General features: G+C 44.8%; 1 protein-coding gene across 3 annotated transcripts in view; it reads right to left on the bottom strand.

Annotated features, from left to right (window-relative positions):
• PDK3 (pyruvate dehydrogenase kinase 3) overlaps positions 1–24075 on the bottom strand; it is a 102594-nt gene that overhangs the window by 47476 nt on the left and 31043 nt on the right. For all 3 annotated transcript variants that reach the window (XM_038392577.2, XM_043504970.1, XM_038392596.2), the window contains exons 2-3: positions 23097–23238; positions 13712–13783 (exon numbers count right to left, since the gene is read on the bottom strand). In XM_038392577.2, the coding sequence (XP_038248505.1) occupies positions 13712–13783; positions 23097–23238 (214 nt within the window). The remainder of the gene's footprint in view (positions 1–13711; positions 13784–23096; positions 23239–24075) is intronic.

Genomic DNA, 24075 nt, shown 5'->3' with positions numbered 1-24075 from the left:
GGGTTTATAATGAGCACAGAAGAACAGTATTTGACAAATTGAGTGAATAATTCATTAAATTAGAACCTAAGCACCACCTCTGGAAGGAAATAATACATTAGATTGTATGAAGTTATAGAGCATGGAAGACTGATTAGTCACTAGTATTTACTTCTTCTGAGGCCTCGTTTACACTACAGAGTTTTGTCAATGCAAGTTATGCTGATGATCAAAAAACACTATAATCACTTTGCTTGTGCACGTTCACATAACGCCCCTTCTGCTGGCGAAGCACATCCACGGTTGGTGCTCTAGCATCAGTGAGAGTGAGAGCAATGCACTGTGGGTAGCTATCCCACTGTGCTACTCGCCATCTAGGAATTGTGGGATGGTGGAGTGGATTGCAATTCATCAAGGGTGCATGTTCCATGATGCAGTTTTTTCCATCCCATCATTCCAGAGGCTTCTGACTGTGTTCTGCGACATTTTTCAATGGCCCCTGTTTACTGTGCACCTGCCATCTCAGTCTGAAAGGATAGAGCCTGCACTGCTGTCTACTGTTGTGGTCACTGTTATGAACACACTGCAGATGGTTATGCAGTAGATCACAAACTCCCAATCTGAACAGGAATCAGAGGTGCCTGACCTGCTGTGTGCCATGGAAACAAGCAACACCAGATTACTTTTGGTATTCACGGAGCAGCTGTACACGGTGGACCATTGCTTTTGATCTTGGGAAACAAGTACTGAATGGTGGGATAGCATGTGATGAAGATCTGGGATGACAAGCAGTGGTTGCAGAACTTTCAGATGTGGAAAGCCACCTTCCTGGAACTGTGTGAAGAGCTCGCCCCAGCATTGCAGAGCACGGATACCAAAATGAGAGATGCCCTCTCAGTGGAAAAGCACGTGGCAATCGCTACATGGAAGCTGGCAACTCCAGACTGCTAGCAGTCGGTCATGGTTTGGAGTTGAGAAATCGACAGTTGGGGCTGCATTAATGCAAGTGTGCAGGGCTATTAATCGCATTCTGCTACGAAGGACTGTGACTCTTGGAAGTGTGTGTAAAACAGTGGATGGCTTTGCGTCAATGGGACTCCCTAATTGCGGAGGGGCGACAGATGGAGCACACATCCCAATTTTGGCCCTGGACAATTTTGTGATGGAGTACATCAATAGAAAGGGGTACCTCTCTATGGTACTGTAGGCGCTTGTGGATCACCATGGGCGTTTCACTGACATAATGTAAGGTGCATACATCTTCAGGGACACTGGCCTGTACAGAAAGCAGCAAGCAGGAACTTTCTTTCCAGACCAGAAGATTCCAGTGGGGGATGTTGAAATGCCCAAAATGATGGGCCCAGTATGCCCATTACTCCCATGGCCAAATGGGTATAAACTGGCCACCAGGAAGTTTAGACTTAAAATTAGACAAAGGTTTCTAACCATCAGAGGAGTGAAGTTTTGGAATAACCTTCCAAGGGAAGCAGTGGGGGTAAATGATCTATCTGGCTTTAAGATTCTACTTGATAAGTTTATGGAGGAGATGGTATGATGGGATAATGGGATTTTGGTAAGTAATTGATCTTTAAATATTCAGGGTAAATAGACTTAATTCCCTGAGATGGGATATTAGATGGATGGGATCTGAGTTACCCAGGAAAGAATTTTCTGTAGTATCTGGCTGGTGAATCTTGCCCATATGCTCAGGGTTTAGCTGATCGCCATATTTGGGGTCGGGAAGGAATTTTCCTCCAGGGCAGATTGGAAGAGGCCCTGGAAGTTTTTTGCCTTCCTCTGTAGCCTGGGGAACGGGTCACTTGAGGGAGGATTCTCTGCTCCTTGAAATCTTTAAACCACGATTTGAGGACTTCAATAGCTCAGACATAAGTAAGGTTTTTCGTAGGAGTGGGTGGGTGAGATTCTGTGGCCTGTGTTGTGCAGGAGGTTGGACTAGATGATCAGAATGGTCCCTTCTGACCTTAGTATCTATGAATCTATGGCTTATGAAGCCTAACAGAAACCTAGGCAGCACCAAGCAGTGCTTCAACAATAGGCTACGCAGATGCAAAATGACAGTAGAAAGTGCGTCTGGCGAATTAAAAGCATGCTGGCACTTTTATGGCAGGTTAGACCTAAATGAGGAAAATATTCCCATGGTCATAGCAGCCTGCCGTGCTCTCCATAATATTTGTAAGGTTAAGGGTGAACAGTTTCCCCTGGGGTGGAGTGTGGAGGCAGATCACCTGGCAGCTGATTTTGAGCAGCCAGATACTAAGCGGCAGCGAACCAGCGGAGCAGCGGGGACAGCAGAGCAGCGGGGACAGCAGAGCAGCTCACAGCAGGAGTTTGCCTGGGACTGGTAAGTATCCGAGTGTGTGTGTTTGCTTGCTGAGGAAGTATCCGAGCGTGTGTTTGCTGGGAGGGAGCCTGAGTGAGTGTCTGATTGGCTGCTAGCCTGCAGGGGGCGGGCATTAGGGTGTCTGTGTGTTTGCGTCAGGGAAGCCTGGCTGTTTAAAAATAGCCGGAGCCTCGCGAACCAGCTGAGCGGCAGCGAACCAGCGGAGCAGCGGGGACAGCAGAGCAGCTCACAGCAGGAGTTTGCCTGGGACTGGTAAGTATCCGAGTGTGTGTGTTTGCTTGCTGAGGAAGTATCCGAGCGTGTGTTTGCTGGGAGGGAGCCTGAGTGAGTGTCTGATTGGCTGCTAGCCTGCAGGGGGCGGGCATTAGGGTGTCTGTGTGTTTGCGTCAGGGAAGCCTGGCTGTTTAAAAATAGCCGGAGCCTCGCGAACCAGCTGAGCGGCAGCGAACCAGCGGAGCAGCGGGGACAGCAGAGCAGCTCACAGCAGGAGTTTGCCTGGGACTGGTAAGTATCCGAGTGTGTGTGTTTGCTTGCTGAGGAAGTATCCGAGCGTGTGTTTGCTGGGAGGGAGCCTGAGTGAGTGTCTGATTGGCTGCTAGCCTGCAGGGGGCGGGCATTAGGGTGTCTGTGTGTTTGCGTCAGGGAAGCCTGGCTGTTTAAAAATAGCCGGAGCCTCGCGAACCAGCTGAGCGGCAGCGAACCAGCGGAGCAGCGGGGACAGCAGAGCAGCTCACAGCAGGAGTTTGCCTGGGACTGGTAAGTATCCGAGTGTGTGTGTTTGCTTGCTGAGGAAGTATCCGAGCGTGTGTTTGCTGGGAGGGAGCCTGAGTGAGTGTCTGATTGGCTGCTAGCCTGCAGGGGGCGGGCATTAGGGTGTCTGTGTGTTTGCGTCAGGGAAGCCTGGCTGTTTAAAAATAGCCGGAGCCTCGCGAACCAGCTGAGCGGCAGCGAACCAGCGGAGCAGCGGGGACAGCAGAGCAGCTCACAGCAGGAGTTTGCCTGGGAGTTCGCCTGGAGTGAGCCCAGTGAGGCTTACATCTTGCCAACGTCTCTGAGGAAGCTCCGTAGTAGGTAGGTGATATGGAAGGGGGGAATTCAGCTGTTGTGACCTGCACTGGATGTGCCATGTTTGTCTTTCTTCCACAGGACAGAAGCGACTTTGTCTGTACAAAGTGCAAGCTGGTCTCCATATTGGAAGAGAAGATTGAAGGTCTGGAGCAACAGGTAACGACCCTGCGTTGTATACGAGAGACTGAGGATTTTCTGGACCAAACTCAGGATAGCCTTCTAGGGGCACAAAGCTCTAAAGATGTAGAGCAGGTTACACAGAGGAGCCAAGAGGCCAGTGAAGAAGCTTGGCAACATGTGACCTCCAGAAGAGGTAAGCGGAATGTCCGGGTTCCAGTAACACAGACACAGGTAACTAACCGCTTTCATGTTCTCTCCACAGGTACCAATGCGGAGAGTGGACCAGATGATATGTCTGGGGGGAGAAAGCAGAAGGAGACTCCGCTGGTTGGGAGGCATGAGATGCGATGTCCTGAGGTTGGAGGTTCCACGACCACCACTCCCAAGAGGAGAAGGCGGGTGGTGGTGGTCGGGGACTCTCTCCTCCGGGGGACTGAGTCATCTATCTGCCGCCCTGACCGGGAAAACCGAGAAGTCTGCTGCTTGCCAGGGGCTAAGATTCGTGATGTGACGGAGAGACTGCCGAGACTCATCAAGCCCTCGGATCGCTACCCCTTCCTGCTTCTCCACGTGGGCACCAATGATACTGCCAAGAATGACCTTGAGCGGATCACTGCGGACTATGTGGCTCTGGGAAGAAGGATAAAGGAGTTGGAGGCGCAAGTGGTGTTCTCGTCCATCCTCCCCGTGGAAGGAAAAGGCCTGGGTAGGGACCGTCGAATCGTGGAGGTCAACGAATGGCTACGCAGGTGGTGTCGGAGAGAAGGCTTTGGATTCTTTGACCATGGGATGGTGTTCCATGAAGGAGGAGTGCTGGGCAGAGACGGGCTCCATCTTACGAAGAGAGGGAAGAACATCTTTGCCAGCAGGCTGGCTAACCTAGTGAGGAGGGCTTTAAACTAGGTTCACGGGGGGAAGGAGACCAAAGCCCTGAGGTAAGTGGGAAAGCGGGATACCGGGAGGAAGCACAGGCAGGAATGTCTGTGAGGGGAGGGCTCCTGCCTCATACTGGGAATGAGGGGCGATCAACAGGTTATCTCAAGTGCTTATATACAAATGCACAAAGCCTTGGAAACAAGCAGGGAGAACTGGAGGTCCTGGTGATGTCAAGGAATTATGACGTGATTGGAATAACAGAGACTTGGTGGGATAACTCACATGACTGGAGTACAGTCATGGATGGTTATAAACTGTTCAGGAAGGACAGGCAGGGCAGAAAAGGTGGGGGAGTAGCACTGTATGTAAGGGAGCAGTATGACTGCTCAGAGCTCCGGTACGAAACTGTGGAAAAACCTGAGTGTCTCTGGATTAAGTTTAGAAGTGTGTGCAACAAGAGTGATGTCATGGTGGGAGTCTGCTATAGACCACCGGACCAGGGGGATGAGGTGGATGAGGCTTTCTTCCGGCAACTCACGGAAGCTACTAGATCGCATGCCCTGATTCTCATGGGTGACTTTAATTTTCCTGATATCTGCTGGGAGAGCAATACAGCGGTGCATAGACAATCCAGGAAGTTTTTGGAAAGCGTAGGGGACAATTTCCTGGTGCAAGTGCTAGGGGAGCCAACTAGGGGGAGCGCTTTTCTTGACCTGCTGCTCACAAACCGGGTAGAATTAGTGGGGGAAGCAAAAGTGGATGGGAATCTGGGAGGCAGTGACCATGAGTTGGTTGAGTTCAGGATCCTGACGCAGGGAAGAAAGGTAAGCAGCAGGATACGGACCCTGGATTTCAGGAAAGCAGACTTTGACTCCCTCAGGGAACAGATGGCCAGGATCCCCTGGGGGACTAACATGAAAGGGAAGGGAGTCCAGGAGAGCTGGCTGTATTTCAAGGAATCCCTGTTGAGGTTACAGGGACAAACCATCCCGATGAGTCGAAAGAATAGTAAATATGGCAGGCGACCAGCTTGGCTTAATGGTGAAATCCTAGCGGATCTTAAACATAAAAAAGAAGCTTACAAGAAGTGGAAGGTTGGACATATGACCAGGGAAGAGTATAAAAATATTGCTCGGGCATGTAGGAAAGATATCAGGAGGGCCAAATCGCACCTGGAGCTGCAGCTAGCAAGAGATGTCAAGAGTAACAAGAAGGGTTTCTTCAGGTATGTTGGCAACAAGAAGAAAGCCAAGGAAAGTGTGGGCCCCTTACTGAATGAGGGAGGCAAGCTAGTGACAGAGGATGTGGAAAAAGCTAATGTACTCAATGCTTTTTTTGCCTCTGTTTTCACTAACAAGGTCAGCTCCCAGACTGCTGTGCTGGGCAACACAAAATGGGGAAGAGATGGCCAGCCCTCTGTAGAGATAGAGGTGGTTAGGGACTATTTAGAAAAGCTGGACGTGCACAAGTCCATGGGGCCGGACGAATTGCATCCGAGAGTGCTGAAGGAATTGGCGGCTGTGATTGCAGAGCCCTTGGCCATTATCTTTGAAAACTCGTGGCGAACGGGGGAAGTCCCGGATGACTGGAAAAAGGCTAATGTAGTGCCCATCTTTAAAAAAGGGAAGAAGGAGGATCCTGGGAACTACAGGCCGGTCAGCCTCACCTCAGTCCCTGGAAAAATCATGGAGCAGGTCCTCAAAGAATCAATCCTGAAGCACTTAGAGGAGAGGAAAGTGATCAGGAACAGTCAGCATGGATTCACCAAGGGAAGGTCATGCCTGACTAATCTAATCGCCTTTTATGATGAGATTACTGGTTCTGTGGATGAAGGGAAAGCAGTGGATGTATTGTTTCTTGACTTTAGCAAAGCTTTTGACACGGTCTCCCACAGCATTCTTGTCAGCAAGTTAAGGAAGTATGGGCTGGATGAATGCACTATAAGGTGGGTAGAAAGCTGGCTAGATTGTCGGGCTCAACGGGTAGTGATCAATGGCTCCATGTCTAGTTGGCAGCCGGTGTCAAGTGGAGTGCCCCAGGGGTCGGTCCTGGGGCCCGTTTTGTTCAATATCTTCATAAATGATCTGGAGGATGGTGTGGATTGCACTCTCAGCAAATTTGCGGATGATACCAAACTGGGAGGAGTGGTAGATACGCTGGAGGGGAGGGATAGGATACAGAAGGACCTAGACAAATTGGAGGATTGGGCCAAAAGAAATCTAATGAGGTTCAATAAGGATAAATGCAGGGTCCTGCACTTAGGATGGAAGAATCCAATGCACCGCTACAGACTAGGGACCAAATGGCTCGGCAGCAGTTCTGCGGAAAAGGACCTAGGGGTGACAGTGGACGAGAAGCTGGATATGAGTCAGCAGTGTGCCCTTGTTGCCAAGAAGGCCAATGGCATTTTGGGATGTATAAGTAGGGGCATAGCGAGCAGATCGAGGGACGTGATCGTTCCCCTCTATTCGACACTGGTGAGGCCTCATCTGGAGTACTGTGTCCAGTTTTGGGCCCCACACTACAGGAAGGATGTGGATAAATTGGAAAGAGTACAACGAAGGGCAACGAAAATGATTAGGGGTCTAGAGCACATGACTTATGAGGAGAGGCTGAGGGAGCTGGGATTGTTTAGTCTGCAGAAGAGAAGAATGAGGGGGGATTTGATAGCTGCTTTCAACTACCTGAAAGGGGGTTTCAAAGAGGATGGCTCTAGACTGTTCTCAATGGTAGCAGATGACAGAACGAGGAGTAATGGTCTCAAGTTGCAATGGGGGAGGTTTAGATTGGATATTAGGAAAAACTTTTTCACTAAGAGGGTGGTGAAACACTGGAATGCGTTACCTAGGGAGGTGGTAGAATCTCCTTCCTTAGAGGTTTTTAAGGTCAGGCTTGACAAAGCCCTAGCTGGGATGATTTAACTGGGACTTGGTCCTGCTTTGAGCAGGGGGTTGGACTAGATGACCTTCTGGGGTCCCTTCCAACCCTGATATTCTATGATTCTAAGGCGACCAAGTATAAAATTGTAAATTCTGCCACCATTTTCCACAGTCAATATCTCAACCCCTAGGGTAAACATGGATGCAAGAGTGCATCTCATGCATGCGTGGGGTTTCAGATCAGATCCTTATGCCGTTCGCTTGTGTGGCACTTCAGTCCCTGCACAAGGGATTACAGGAAAGTTCTTACGAGGGAAGGAACAAAGCAGCTCTGCCAAGGAACCTTCGGCAGAGGACTGGTGAGTACCTCAAGGAAAGTTTCCTAGAGATCTCTCTGGAGGATTCCCGTGAAATCTCTGTGCACATTAACACTGTTACACTGCTCCACAGGGGAACGTGAAGCACACGCAAACACAGCTAGTCTCATACCTATCTATCTCTTCACCCACTTCTAGAATATAACAAAGAAAAGGACAACTCCACCTCAGATGCAGCATCAACTCAAGAAGATGACTTACCAGAGCTCCCCATGTGTGTATCATGCACACCAGAGATGGAGTGCTGGGATTGGCTCAAACCCGCATGGGTCAAGAAGAAGTCCTGGCTTGCCATGGTACCGGATGACCCTATCGCCTGTCCCATCTCGTCCTCCAACTCAACCTCTTCACCCACAACTTCATCCTCAGGGTCGAGCCTGCTGTCTCCAACCCTGCCGAAGTATCCATGGGGCTCTTGGTAGTGGAGGTGGGGTCACTGCCAAGGATGGCATCCAGCTCCTTATAGAAGCAGCAAGTATTCAGCACAGCACTGAAGTGACCACATGACTCTCTTGCCTTCTGGTACACCTGCCTCAGATCTTTTATCTTTGCACAGCACTGACATGTCCTGTTCACAGCTCTTCTCCAACATGCCACGAGAAATCTGACTAAGTATTGAAGCTCCTACCGCTGGAGTGAAGCTAGAACTGTACCTCCTCCTCTCCCCACAGTGCCAGCATATTCAACAACTCAGGTGTGCTCCAAGCAGGAAAGCGTTTGCTGTGTGGAGCCGCCATGGTTAGCTGGGAAGATGCGATATGAACTGTCCAACCCAAGCAAGCAGGAAGTGGAATTTCAAAAATTCCTGGGCCTTTAAAGGGGGAAGGGTGTACCTGGGTGCAGGGTAGTAGAGATCTAACTGCTGACCAGAGTGTTCAGAATGGGCATTGTGGGGCACCTCCTGGAGGCCATATACAGCGACCTAACCAAGTGCAGTGTCTACACTGACACTTCGTCGATGAAACTTAGCCACAAAAAGCTCTACACTTCTTGTCAAGGTAGTTTTATTTTGTCAGCAAAGCAGGAGAGTTTTGTCGGCAGAAGGAATATTGTAGTGTGTACATCTCCACTGTTTTGTCGACAAAAACGGACTTTTGGAGACAAAACTCTGTAGTGTAGATAAGGCCTAAAAGTCAATATATATCCTCTCAGATTAAAGTTGCAAGTACTCAAAAAGGGCTTTAATTGCTTATTTGTAAACAAAGGAATTGTCACCACATCCCTGGATTTTTTATAGGTATTCAGAAGTTTTAAAACTTTAAAAGTCCTGTGATAAACCCAATTACTCAATTAGAGTGGAGAGTGATGCCTCTAGTCTGTCCCTCTTTACTTTATCTCACACTATTCCTCAAAGTTAAAAAGGGAAAAAAGCCATTTTATCAGTTTCTTAAAACTGGTATCTATTTCCCACTTTCTTATGTTCTTCAGGCCTATAACACTGTTGGGAAGTAAAATGTACTGTGACAGTTTGTATTCCTATGTTCACCCTTTTACATGACTGACGCATTTTGTACAAAGTATGCCTTGTGTATGTTTTCCCAAAAGATGCCATTTGAAAATTCAATTTGCCAATTATTGTCCTAGTCCAATGCGTGTGGGCAACACTGTATGTAAAGGTATACGATTCTACTATATGATACTACTGAGACATATTCCAAGTCTGCAAAAACAGCCACAAACCAGTTCCTCAAAAACAAGAGGCAAACCAACACCTCAGCCAGGTGTCAACAAGATCAAATGGACCATCACCTGATGACTATTTGGCAGAAAAAAGGGCAAGAAATTTACATCTTGACAAAGAAACTGTTGGAGGTTCCCATCATCGCAGACTTTTTGTCTTCTGAACCTCAGTTGGAGATGATTTTCAAAGAAAAAGAGAACTGTAAGAAAGTAGAACAGACACCTCAAAAGATTCCTCCCTTTCTCTTTGCCCACAGCACCAACACGTCCCAAAGAACATGGAAATTAACACTGAACTGGGGGAGGGGTTGTGGCTGAAAGGAATCCAGCCAGTAAGACTGCTGAAGCATGCGGTGAAAGAAATCTTTGCTTGGAATTCATTTAGCTTGTTAAATTAGATATTAATTGTATTTTACCTTTTATTTTTTTTTATACCCAATTCCGACTTGTATGCCTCATTACTTGTAATCACTTAAAATCTTTCTCTTTCTGTAGTTGATAAACTTATTTTATCTAAACCAGTGTGCTTGGTTTGAAGTGTTTGGGAAACTCCATTCCACATAACAGGATTTGTGCATATAAATTTTTATTAATGAAATGATGGACTTTATATGAGCTTGTATTGTCCAGAAGGAGAGAGCTTGGCACTACAGACATATGCATCTTGACGGAAAGTCTGGGACTAGGAGTTTGCAGGTGTTGCCCTGCAGTGCAATTCATTGGTGGCTCGCTAGTACTCATACAGTATATCTGGGAGTAATTCACATGCTGAATGCTGCATGTGAGCTGAGCAAGAGTAGTTGCTCTCACAGTAAACAGTGTAAAAGGCAACCCAGGCTGGAGAATTGAGTGGACACAGCTGTTCTACAGTCCAGATTGTACCCTGGGTAATGTCACATGTACCTCTCCTAATGAGTAATAATGTATCTATTTTCCCTAAAGATGCTTTCCCCTTCACCCTACATTGCTGATTGTGAAGGAACGCTCCTCTTGTAAAATAACTTATTCACCATCTCCTATCTAATCAGCAATTCTTAAGTGCCTCCACAAATGGCTCATCTAGTCTTTCAAAGTAACATCTTACTTTGCAAAATAAGCAGTAATGTGGAAGTCTTAATAGATACTGCCTAATCCCAAATCTAAAGACTTTTAAAATAAAGAAGGGCTGTTCTTACATACTCACCTACCTTGCTGATTGGACAAGCATCCCCTCTTCAAAACTACTTTAATGCTTAAGGCTTCAGAGATTCTTTTAAATAGATTAGGCCTTTCTGATTATGTGTGCTCTGTAACTACTGAAATCTCAGAGTTAAATGCCAAGAAAAGAGAGGTTTCAATCCTCTTCTTCCTAGCTGTGAATACCAAAATCATTTTTTTGGTTGCAAAGAAGTACAGGAACATAAAATCCTATTTTCTCTTCTGCAAATAGAGAGATAGTGCCACAAGGAAACAAACTTGAATTTCTTTATGTTTCATATCAGAAAGCATGCCTGCCTAGAAACCAGAATCCCTCAGTGCTACAGAGGACAACATATATTATAAAGGAACCCTTAGTTATTTCTAAGGCCTGGGCTATGCTGGGGGGAGGAGAGGAGGGGGAGGTCGAACTAAGATACGCAACTTCAGCTACACTATTTGCGTAGCTGAAGTCAAAGTATCTTAGTTCGACTTACCTGGCCATCCTCACGGCAGCGAGTCGACCATGGCGGCTCCCCGTTGACTTCACTTACTCCTCCTGCCAAGGTGGAGTACAGGCATAGATTTGGGGATTGATTTATCACGTCTAGATGAGACGCGATAAATCAATCCCCAATAGATTGATCACTACCCGCCAATCCGGCGGGTAGTGAAGATGTACTCTAACATGCAACTGCTCCTCCTCCTATCGTCAAAGATGCTTTACTTCGCTCTTGAAGATATTCCTTTCCATGAACTAAGATAGACAAACGTTTTTTAAAAAGGTTAACAACCTGAATATATTTATGTGTAACTCATAAATTTATGAGATTACCACTTTTCCTTAATCTTGCTATGCTCCATGTCTGTCAAATTGGCCCCTGATCTTTTCACTTTAAACTGTAGATGAGCACCAATTATTTCAAACAAAGCTCACATGACACCAGAATGAAAAAAATTAATATTCTCAGTTAGCCACTTTTAACCAAGTTTTCAAAATACTGCGTACTACCTCTCCAAAACCACAGTGAGTAACACTGAGTTGCACAGAGCAGGAATTCTTAGAAAGCTGGTTGAACCTAGACAACTTCATGTGCTTTGGCAGATGTGCATGAAGGCAGCATCAGTAAGAAGAGGAGGAGTTCTTTACCCCTTCATTTGGTAACTGCCTATCCAGAAACAGTAGCTACATGAAGACAAGCTGAGAGGATGTAACAAGATGCATAGTAGGTCTTACTAGTCAATACATTTGGAAAACTCTATTGGCAAATAAAGATTTTTTCATGAAAAATACAAGGTTCACTGATTCCCCCCCCCCCCCCCACACACACACACTCACAGAGATTACTTAGCATTAACCCCTTTGGAGCAAGGCTGAAGAGCTCCATAATTTGTAAACAGACTGAAGGAGCAGTTTTACCAAAATACGTATCAGATCTAACTTCTGATCTGGCTTTTGTATCAACACAAGAGCGTCACCACAGCTTTAGCAGAGTAAGCATAGCAACCTTCTGTAATGGCAATTTCTAAATAAGACACAATTCAAGTGACTATCCATTTAGATTACTACTGATTGGATATGTTAACCCTTTTTGGCCTACCCTCATAAACACAAGAAAAGAGTTAAGCAAAAACTTTCATCTCGCCACATAAAAGTGGAAGGTATTTTTTATATCCAGCTCATGGAGAAAGTCTTCCATTTGAAGGATTTAGAATGCGAGACAGGCAGAGGGACTCATTTTGAATGGAATTGTATACAAGTTGAATGAGAAATTTGTGATGAAGTTTGAGAATCACTTAAAAATCAAGAATGAAACATGAGAACATATCTTATTTACCTTTCTGGAAGAGAATATAACTATTAAAAATGTCAGTTTAAAGTGCAGTTCTGGTCTGCACAGGAAAAAACTAAACATGACATATTTCTCAACAGATCAGCACCAAGTCTAATCTGTTTACTTTAATGACTAAAAGAATTTATTACTTCAATACTGTTAGCACTGCAGAACCAATACAACTGAGGGAGCATCAGTAGAGTTTTATTCCTTCTATGCATCATCAACAAAATTGTCTACCAAGTTTCAAATGAAGGGCCAAATTCTGTGTTCAGTCATACCTGTGTAAACGCAAAAGAATCATATGGTTATGCAGATGTAATGGAGAACTTTTGGAACTTGTTTCCTCCTCAGCTCTTTAACAGTCCAAGTCCATTAGCCTTCTGAGTCCCCACCTTTTCTCCTTGACTATGAAGATACGAATGTAGGACAGGGCTGAATAGCAGTGGTGTTGGATTCTGTTGATTAGTTTTTGTTATACTTATGCTGTTGGTGGGTTATTTGATCTGATTTGGGGTAACTGATGGATCTGCCTGTTTATTAGTATATTTTTAAGAGTGTCAAGGGTGCCTAAAGTATTGGATGGACTCTCTAAATTGCAGTTTAACAAACATCTAAGGTAAATAAAAACACAGAATCTACAGAACCCTTACTTTAATGGTAATGATGCATGAGCAAGAAAGGACTTTCCAGTCTGAGGTAGAGTGTTTGTTACTGTAAGAAAATCAGAATAAGATTGATCTTCAGGGGAAGTTGTGGCTTGCTTTCCTCTGGTCTGAATTTGGCCCACGAAACCTTTCACCTCAAAGTCATTTGTCTGAGTTCAGCTCTGACAGATAGCAATGAAGGGTTAAATCCTGTACCCACTGTAATCAATGGCAAAACTCCCATTGATTCCAATAGTGACAGGATTTCACCCAAAGTAATTTTTATTGTATGGTAAATGTTCTGTTTCAAGTTATAGACCTGTTTGAAATATTAGTACATTAACATAATACATTAAAATACTATAATAGAGTACCTGAGCTCAAGGAAAACAGAGTACTTAAGTAGGGGTTTTTTTTTGTATTAAAAGTGTTTGGTACCTTTAGTATACCTTTATTTATATATACTTTTTTCTTTTACATACCTTTAATTTAACATGTTATACAGTATTGCAAGTTAGGAACTAGCAGGATACAGCATAGGCTGTTCAAACAAACTTAGATTTTATATTTTAGTTATTACAAACTCAGTCTTAAGTACCTGAATTCTACATTATAAATTTGATTATTTCTATGCTGTTACAATAAACAGAAATCCTGGCTTCTAACAGATATTTTTCCTGGTGGTTTTACTTTAAAATAAATCATTACTTACTTATCCAGAATATGAGGATCCTCAGAGCTTTTATTTTCATATTCTAAAAGCTCAAGGAAACTTTGCATATACCTGAAATATAAAAAGAGATGTGACATTAAGAACTAGGGATAAAACATTCAAAGACACCTAAGTGACATAGAAGCCCACTCAAACAGATCATATCTGGCCATAGCACTCTTACTGAATCACAACTTCAGTGACCACCTCGCATCCATTAAACTCTCTCTAGAACTCTTCTGCACTAAAATCAACTTCCTGGACTCCATGATCAGCTTCAGCAATGGATCCCTACTGATCACTGTATACAAGAAAGCCATGGCTCATCACACTTACCTACACAGATCAAGTAACCAGCCCAAATACACCAAGAAACCTGTTACCTGCAGCCAGGCACTCAGATACCACAGAATATACTCAATGGAGAAAGTCCATTGGATACACACCTTAACACACTTAAAACTGCCTTCACTAAACAAGAACACTCCCCCAGAGAAGTAAATCATGTCATGGAACAGGCCACTCAAATACTCCAAGAGAAACTCCTTCAAAACAGGAAAAAACCTTCTGACCGCACACACCTACTTGTTACCTACCACCCCACACTGGAACCCATACAGAGTATCATTTAACATTTACAACCCATACCTGTTGGCGAACACATCATGAAAGAAATCTTTCCCAAACCCCCTCTTCTTGTCTTCAAACAACAGACACCCTGCCCCACAATCTCACCAACCTCATTATCAGAAGCAAGTCCCCCACAGACCAGACCCACCAACTCAACGCAGCACCAGACCCTGCCATAACTGATGAAAAACTTGCAGACATATACAATAGTCAATACCCTCCAACACATTTTTCAAGATCCATGGGTCATACACATGCCTACCACAATATGTTGTGTACCTCGTCCAGTGCACTAAATACCCCAATAATTTTGCGAATACAGACTAACACGGCTGCTACTCTGAAACCCAATAATTATGTGGGAGAAACCAAACACTACACTTTTGAATGAATTCACAGAGAAAAATAATAAAAGACAGACACCATATCACCTGTGGGCAAACACTTTTCACAAAATGACAACTCCATATCTGATCTCTCAGTCCTCGTTCTCAAAGGAAACCTACACAACACCTTCAACAGACAAGCTCGAAAGCTGAAATTCATAATTTTGCTAGACACTAAAAATCAGGGTTTTAATAAAGACACTGGATTTATGGCATGTTACAACAATCTGTAACCCACTAACATCCGTTTTTTGTCCTATGACTGCAGCCATCTTAACGGGTTACTTCAAACTGAATAGTATCCTACAATGTGTTAACTACTTATGTTAAATAATCTGTTACAACTTGTATTTAGCTGTGACACTCTGAGTAGGTTTATCAGACCTGAAGAAGAGCTCTGCGTAACTCAAAAGCCTGTCTCTCTCACCAACAGAAGTTGGTCCAATAAAAGGTATTGCCTCGCCCATCTTGTCTCTCTAAAAGGAGACTAAATCACTTTTGAAATTTTTACCCTAGGACTATAATTTTGTCTGAAACAAAAACATATGCAGTACACAAAAAGAGTTCCCTGCAAAGGCTGCCAAAAAGTGGGACATTTCCAAGAAAAGCAAAAAAAGGACAGTCAGAATCAGCATGCATAAAAAAAAATCATTTAAAAAAGAACAAAACACAAAAATCCACACTTTTAAATTAAAAAAAATCTAATTTAAATAATCAATTTAAATTAAATACAGGTTAATTTTAAAAAAAAATAAATTATTCAAAAGTCAATTTGAAATTGACAACCTATATTAACGCAAATTTATAATAATCCCTAAAAATAATTTAAATTAAATACAAAATAATAACATTAAGCAGTACATGTTGGCTGCCAAGTTTTAAAGAAAGTCAAACCATTAAAATGGTTGAAGTCACTGGCTATAGCACCTGAAATAGGAGGTCTTGGAAATATGCATCAGAGTCCAGATTGCAGGTATCAGTGACAACTGTGATGGTAAAGAAGAGAAGAGCTCTCCTACCAGTAAAGCTGTTGGAGCACTCAAGTCTCCTTTGAAGACTGTTTCCATTGATGTGCATTAATGCACCACAGAGTGATGCAAAGATCTTATATTTGGATGAGCAAAGGGTGTGACACAGGTCATGAGGAGACAATCAGGCCCAGCAGTCTTAGAAAAAATTGTACAGTTGTTCCAAGATTTGCCAAGGAGTCTTGAATTTTCAAAAAAAAATCTCTCTTCTGGAAGGAAGTCTCTGGCCCAAGTGGAGTCCAGGACAGCTCTGATGAAGGTGATCCTTTGCATGGGTTAAAGCGAGAACTTTCTCCCACTTGACTTATAGTTTCCAAGACTGGAACAGTATGCAAATGTATAGGATCTGAGGGGAATCCTGTTAAGAGTTGACCCTTTGGAGTCAGTCGTCCAGATATTTAGGCAAATATTCCTGGGTGTCTGAAGTGAGCAGCAACCACCACAAGGCACTTGAAGACTCATGTGCTGTGGACCAGCTGAAAGGAAGGACTCACCTAGTAGCATCTCGTCCTCACACAAAGAATCTCAGGTATTTGATGGGCCCCCTCCTCCCTGCATGGCAGCTGCTGGATCTGGCAAGCTGGGAGCTCCTGCCAAGGGGAGAGGCAGCGGCAAACAGCTGGGAGCTGCAGGGAAAGCTGCAGCTTTTGCTGCTACCTCTCCCTATGGAGCTAAAGCAGTGGCTCTTCCCTGCAGCTCCCAGCTGTTTGCCACTGGCTCTCCACATGGAGTTAACATCTGGAAGTTGCAGGGAGGGGTCACTGAGGGCAAGACCGGGGGTGTACCTGAGGGGGCATAACTCAAGCTGTTAGGGGAGGGTGAACCTTTAAATTGTGTTCCCCCCAGCAGGCACCAATTGTCTCTAGCAGAAGCCCCTAGCTCCACCACAGGGCAGAAACCGTGAGCTCTCCACACCCCAGTCTAGTAGGCGAAGACTAGGGGCAGTGTGTTTGAGTGGAGCTCCATGAGCTATACTTTAACAGTAAAAAAGCTGCAGTTTGGCCACCCCTGCTTTATACCCTCAGCTTAAAGCATGAGGGAAGCCAGGGCGCAGGCGTGGCTGCCCCCTGGGTACCACTAGGGAAAACTTTCCAGCACTGATGCATGAGACACACACACACCTATGGTGGAACAGACACATTCATTCACTTGAAGAAGAAACGTTGATTAAAAATTCCAAATTGTTAAAGACGTTGACAAGCATGCTTGAAGCTGCAACCACCACCACTGTAATTTTAGATGCAATTCTCCTATCAGCAGCCAGCAAAATCCATTCATTCTTGCCCTTTGGGAATGCCTTACTTTTAAAAGCAAATGAAATGTGATGTTTCCCATCTATATTAATTCAGTACAAACAAAAGTCTAGTAATTCTTGTGACATTATCTGATTAAAATATGACCATACAGATTATTGCAACCAGAGTTATATATTTGCAACAAATCTTGTACGAAATGTGGTATGTAAGATGTCTATGGAAAGGTTATGATTTTCTGAGTATGATTATGCTATTTGTATGCATCATTTTTGTATTTAATGTTATGAGTATTGGCTCTATACCTGTATTTCTAATATGTTTGCTTCTGGGAAACACCAACAAGATGTTTAGCCAGCACATTGTGAATTATACATATTACGTGGCTCATTAAGAAACACTTAACTGACATTGGACCATGCCCATCTACACTGAATTGACTGTCCTGCAAACATACTGTCTGGAGTATAGGTAATGGCTTCCTGCAATGACTAGGGTATTACTTCACTAGCAATGTTAAAGCAGCTGCGTAGTCACTACACCAGCACTGGGAGAGAGCTCTCCTAGCACAAAAAAAAAAACCAAAAGACCCCCACCCCCACGAGGGGAGTAGCTCCCAGCACCAGATGCATTGTCTACACTGCCACTTTACAGTGCTGAAACTTGCAGTGCTTGGGCGGGGGGGGGGGGGGGGGCGAGGGGGCCTGTTTGAAACTATGGGCTTCCCTCCACATGGCAGAAGATATAAAAGGCCCTGGAAACCCCTCCATTTTGCCTCTTTCCTGCTCAAACCTCTGGACAATGAACTAATGGGAGCATTCTAACCAACGGACTGAGGACCTTCCAATGATTCAGAAGCAGCCAGAGACTTGAGTTAAGCCAGCAGTTGATTCTATCACTGCTACAAGCCTGAACCGAGAACTTTGCATTTATTGTATGTATTTGATTCCTTTAACCAATTTTAACTCTTGCCTTTCATTCTTTTCTTTTTATAAATAAACTTTTAGATTTTAGATACTAAAGGACTGGAAACAGTGTGATTTTTGGGTAAGATCTGAGTTGTATATTGACCTGGGTATGTGGCTGTTCCTCTGGGATCAGAAGAACCTGTTATTTGACGAAATTTGTTGTAAAGATCCACTCATCTTCAAATATAGTGTTTTTGGTGGTGATATAAGGACTCGGATATCTAAGGAAACTGCTTTTATGGCTTCCTGTTAGCCAGTGTGGTCAAAAAGAAGTTTACTTTTGTAGCTGGTTTGGTATTTTTCATGGGAGAATAACCTCCAGTTCTGGGGTATATCTGCCACATTTCTCAGCAGTTTGTCCTGAATTTGGTATTCTCAGTTGTGTCCCACAAAGTTACACTTGTGAAAAATTCACAGGTTGATGGATTTATAATGATTTGAAAGTACTAGACAATATTTAAAATATGAAAAAACATTTAGAAGGTGACTAATTTCAGGTATAATAAATTTTGTCCAAGATTCTTCATCAATACATTTTTAAGGTGACCTGTTAAGACCCTTGAATTTCAGCCCCCCCCAAAAAAAGATTTATTCTTCTGACAATAGTAAAGAGTTAGTTAATTTGGTCCTAATACAGGTAGATATTTTTCTTTTTAAAAAACATTTGGTGGTCAAAACAAAATATTTGAGAGAGAAACATAAACATCATTTGAGGAAATACAAACATCAATACCTTTTAACAACTGTTTAGAGTCAACACTTGGATATGGAAATTCAACGCTGAAAATATTTGTTGCAATTTCTCACAATAAAATCTTATCTGTTACAAGTCCAAAACCACATGTATTTCTATTTTCTCAAAAAACAGCTCCCTCTCTGATCTATTATTTCACACATGGTGTTTTTATTAAACAGAAGATAAAGAATTTAATCTTTCAAAAAGGAATCCATTATAACAATAAACATAATATATTCCTCTAATCATGGACTTTAAATGTCATTTCCTGAACTATCAGAAAAAATTCCATCTGTGAGTTTAGCAATCAGACGTCTCCGTCATCTTGAAGACATTGGTGAGCCACTAATATGCTGACAATAAAAGATGGTTACCTACTTTTTCGTAACTGTTGTTCTTTGAGATGTGTTGCTCCGTCTCGGGTACCGGCTGTGCCGGGGGCAGGTTGTCTGATGCAGCCTGGGAGGAACAATGGGAGTACGGAGCCGGTACAACAGGTACACCCCACGGGTTTCCAGTACTGCCACTGGACAGGCCATTGCCCCTGACTCCACACTGCTGCCACAGGAGCCACGCTGGTCTCGCGGGTCAGTGGTGATTTGCCTTTTATAGGATAGGGGCTGAACTCCCCTTGAGGCTTGGCCCTTCCCGAGTTAACTTTGCCCTTCCGGTGACCAGGGTGGAGCCATAGATGCCTGCGTCTGCTGATTGACCCTAGTCGGTGACCGGTCAGGAGAGAGTGAAGACCGGTGCCTGTCCAAGGAGCGGTACCGGGGACCCAGAGATTGTTGCCATGACCAGGAACAATCCCGCATGCAGGGGGATCGATGCTGGGAGACTGCCGAGGCCAGAGGTGGGCAAACTTTTTGACCCAAGGGCCACATCTGGATATGGAAATTGTGTGGCGGGCCACGAATGCTCACAAAATTGGGGTTCAGGTGAGGGAGGGGGCGAGGGCTCCGACTGGGGGGGCAGGCTCTGGGATGGGCCAGAAATGAGAAGTTCAGGGTGCGGGAGGGGGCTACGGGCTGGGGCACGGGGTTGGGGTGTGGGAGGAGGTGAGAGCTCCAGCTGGGGGTGTATGCTTTGCAGTGGGGCTGAGGATGAGGGGTTGGAGGTGCAAGAGGGTGCTCCAGGCTGGGACTGAGGGGTTCGGCGGGCGGGAGGGGGATCAGGGTTGGGGCAAGGGATCGGGAAACAGAAGCGGGTCGAGGTGCAGGCTCTGGGCAGCGCTTACCTCGAGCACTCCCCAAAGCAGAGGCATGTCCTCCCTCTAGCTCCTACGCAGATGGGGACTGAGGCTGCAGTGCTGGGATCCAAGGCCACAGCAATGGAGACTGACACCTGTGGCCTGGGGATCAGGGACGCTCTGCTGCTTTAGGGGGTGGTCCCATAACTGGCTTGCCCATAGATGCCAGCGCCTTGGCTGGATCCATCACCTGGCTTGGCCTCTGCTGTGCCAGTCGGCCTGCTTGCTCTTTTCTCACTGGGCCGACTTCAGGCACAGATGACCATACTAGGGGCCGGGACCCGCTGCCACTCTCAGGAGCAGGAGGCGGGTCTCTGGCTGGATTAGGGGATCTGACAAGCAGCTCCGGGGTGGCCATGTGGCCTGACACAGGTCCTTTGCCCGAAGCCCCCTTTTCCTGCACTGTTGGAGGCCCATCAACTTCAACTGCTTCTTAGGCACTGGGAAGGGAGAATGGTGCCAGGAGGGTTCCGGTGCCAGTGATGAGCTGCGCACCAATGCCAAGATTCCAGGCGTGGAGTCCAATCAAGAGGGACGAAGCACAGCCTCCACAAAGAGAGTTGTCAGGCAGATATCCCACTCCTTCTGAGTTCAAGGGTGAAAGTTTTTTGCAGATCCTGCACTTATCCTTTCTGTGGGACTACCCCAAACACTTTAAACTGCTCTTGTGGGGGTCACTAAAGGCAACTGGCCGGCTGCATGATGAACATGGCTTAAAGCCTGGAGAACAGGGCATGCCCAGCTCCAAGGCGAAGTCCCAGCCTAGACTCTAACTCCTAAACAACTACTCTAACACTTAACTTAAAGGTCTAATTAAGTCTAACAACTAACAACAAAGGCGACAGAATAATGGACTGTAAGAACCGCTAATGCTCCTAAGGAACTGAGAGAAAGTAGGGTTAAGCAGCGCCTAACATACCAGCACATGAACGTGGCATTCAAAAGGGCACTACAGCCAATCCTATGGATACTGCTAAGGCAAAAATCTCAGATGATTGTGCACATGGGCATGCACACACCTAGAATGGAATCGACATGAACAAGCACTCAGAGAAAAACTAACTATACACATTTGCATATCACAATATAGAGAAGCACGGATAGCTCAGTTTAAAGCAAGATCTTAACTCGGAATGCAAATATTCCTAACTTCCATAGCTCTACTGTATTTTTCACACATTAATTCACTTTCAAATTTCATGTACACCACTACCCCAATATATCGCGGGTTCGCATACAACGCGGTAAAGCTCTGACAGGCTGCTCTGAGCAGTGTGTCAAGGGTGCCGGGCCGGGCCAGGGTCGAAGGGTTGGATAAGGGGCAGAGGGTCTCGGGGTAGTCAGGGGCTCCCCCGTCCCCAGGGTCTGGGAGGCAGGAGCTCTGGAGGGGCATTTTTGGGGGCCCCGCAGTCCCAGAGTGGCCTGTGGGATTAGCAGGGGGCCGGGAGCAGCCCACTCCGCTTCCCACACCCCAGCCCCAGCCGTGTCGCTCAGGGGAGGGCATTTGGGGGAAGGGATCTCCCCTGCACGCACTGGCAGAAGCAGAGCAGCCCGGCCCCAGCCTGCTCCACTCCACCAGCTCCCAGCCACGGGACTCTGTTTCCCGCCACAGGTGAGTGCGGGACCTTTCCCCAACCCTCCCCCCCAGCAACACAGCTGGGGCCGAGACAAGGAAAGCGGAACGGGCTGGGGTCACGTCGCTCCACTTCCCGCCACCAGTGAGTGCGGAGGGCGTCCTTTCCCCAACCTCCCCGCACTCACCAGCGGCGGGAAGCAGAGAGCTGCGGCTGGGAGGTGGCGGAGTGGAGCGGGCTGGGGCCACATTGCTCCACTTCCCGCCGCTGCCAATGAGTACCTGTCAGGAGGCAGGTTGTGTGGACAGGGGTCAGAGCAGTCAGGGAACAAGGAATGGGGGGGGGGCAAAGCAAGTTCGATATAACACAGTCTCACCTATTACACGGTAAGATTTTTTTGTCTCCCGGGGACTGCGTTATATCAGGGTAAAGGTGTATTTGGCATATAGACTTACTGATTTGTACGTAATGAAGTTTGAAATGATCTGTAAGAAAACAACTAGCATTGCATGATGTTTTTACATGAATAAGACAAGTTTAAACCACATATTGCACAAAATCTAACACTAATCTAGATTTTTTTAGGTCTGAAGTTAGAGATACAACCGAACGTTAAATAATTAACCTATTACTTTACCACCTGAAAAGACTAAAGTTACTGAATTCCCATCAAGGTAAGATGCAACTTACGAATACAAAAATTGCGGTCAAATTCACTTGCAAAATTCTGCAGAGTATGCAAAGATATTTACACATAAATTTGGTGGATTAATTCTTCTCAAACATGAACACCATGAAGAGCTGTGCCTTGTGGCAGAACTTGTTCAGAGCCCAATGAATGTAGCCAAGAAAGAAGTTTACAGACCTTTGGTCAACTTACAAGTAAAGTAGAGATAAATGGTATTGAGTAGATGCCAGAATATGGTATTAACACTAATACAAATCAGCTGAGAAGATAAGATGCATAGTTTGTCTCAGCCAACTGGACAAACTACAAAGTTTTGCAGTTCCAAGGTACCAACTGAATCAAAGCTGCCATTTTAAACCTTTAAAAACACAAGCTATGAGAGCAGGAAAAGCTTAAATCAGTTTTCAATTTTAGTGATGATAGGATAGCTGGAGAAGAGCAAACATTTAAAATATGTGCAGGGATTTATTTCTTCTGATGCAAGAATCCATAACAGCTACAATTAAATTAGGTTGATGTTTAGTCTTTCCTTTAAAAATGAAGCAGGCCTTGTAGCAGCTACTGATTTACCACTCTAAACTCTTCCACTGAAATCACTCGTGCTCAGAATTTCTGGGCTCCGACTAAAAAAACCAATTTATGAGTCCCCATTCTTCCTCTGAAAATTGTATGAGACTATTTGTTTAGTATCAAACAGCAGAAATGAGACCTCATTTGTATAGGTATAACAGTTCAACAGGGGAAAAATGTTATAAAAATGAATTATTCAGATTACACAACTGGATAATAAGATCCATTTTTACAAGTACAACTTTTAAATACATTTACAATAGTAGAAATGTACGGATTTCTTAATCCACTCTCCATACTTACCAACTCTGAACTAGCCCAACTGAAGGCCTGTTTAGCAAGTTATCAGGCAACAAATTGACTTCTCTCATGGTATTAGCTAGCCGCACAGGAAGTTCTTTCCGTAGGAACATATATGATGTTTTCTCACATGCATTATCACGTCCTGTTAGAAAAAATAAAGAATTCTATTGCAATAGACTATGGTTTAGAATTTGCAACTCTAGAATGAAATAAATGTTTATCTTTGAAAACAAAGATCAATTAAAGTACCCTTAAGTCTGGTCCCCCTTTGATCCCTCCAGTTCCCTTCTTCAGGGCACCGCCTTTATCTTTACCTCTTTAGCTCCTTCCCCATGTCCATCTGTCAGTACCCCTTCCAAAGCCCTCTTTCCCCCATATTTTCAGGTTCCACCTGCCTGAAAAGGTCCTGCCCCCAATTCATTCTTCCAAGCTTTACCCAATCGCAATTTGTCTCTAGTGCTCAAAACCTCTATCCCAGCCACACTCACATGATTGAAAAAAAACTTACTGTAAAAGAAAAATAATTTACAGTAATTTTCTCCAATACAAGGAGACTTTTTTCTATTGCTTTTGTTGTAGAAGCAATTCCATAATAATTGTACTTCCAGAATGCTCTTTTCTACAATGTTAGCACTTCTGTTCTAGAAAAGCTACTGTTATTGTAGAATCATTTTTGATACAAGGATTACTTAGATTCCCTTTAAATAAGCATTAAATAAACTAGCCTACACAGGATAAAATGCCTACCAACTCTTCTCAGTACTACAACTACTTCATCAAGAGTTATAATCCCACTTTTGGGATTGTGGAGACTCTGTATACAAAACTACTCAAGGTAGTTAAGTCCCAGGCAGACAGCTACAAAAGAATCTCTCAAAACTGGGTTACTGGGCAACAAAATGGCAGACAAAATTCAATATTGATAAATGCAAAGTAATGCACATTGGAAAACAATCATCTATACATATAAAATGATGGG

The sequence above is a fragment of the Dermochelys coriacea genome, chromosome 1 (assembly GCF_009764565.3).
Source record: "Dermochelys coriacea isolate rDerCor1 chromosome 1, rDerCor1.pri.v4, whole genome shotgun sequence".
NCBI classification, from domain to species: Eukaryota; Metazoa; Chordata; order Testudines; family Dermochelyidae; genus Dermochelys; species Dermochelys coriacea.
Note: the sequence above shows the minus strand (reverse complement) of the source record. Positions and strands in the feature narration are given on the sequence as shown.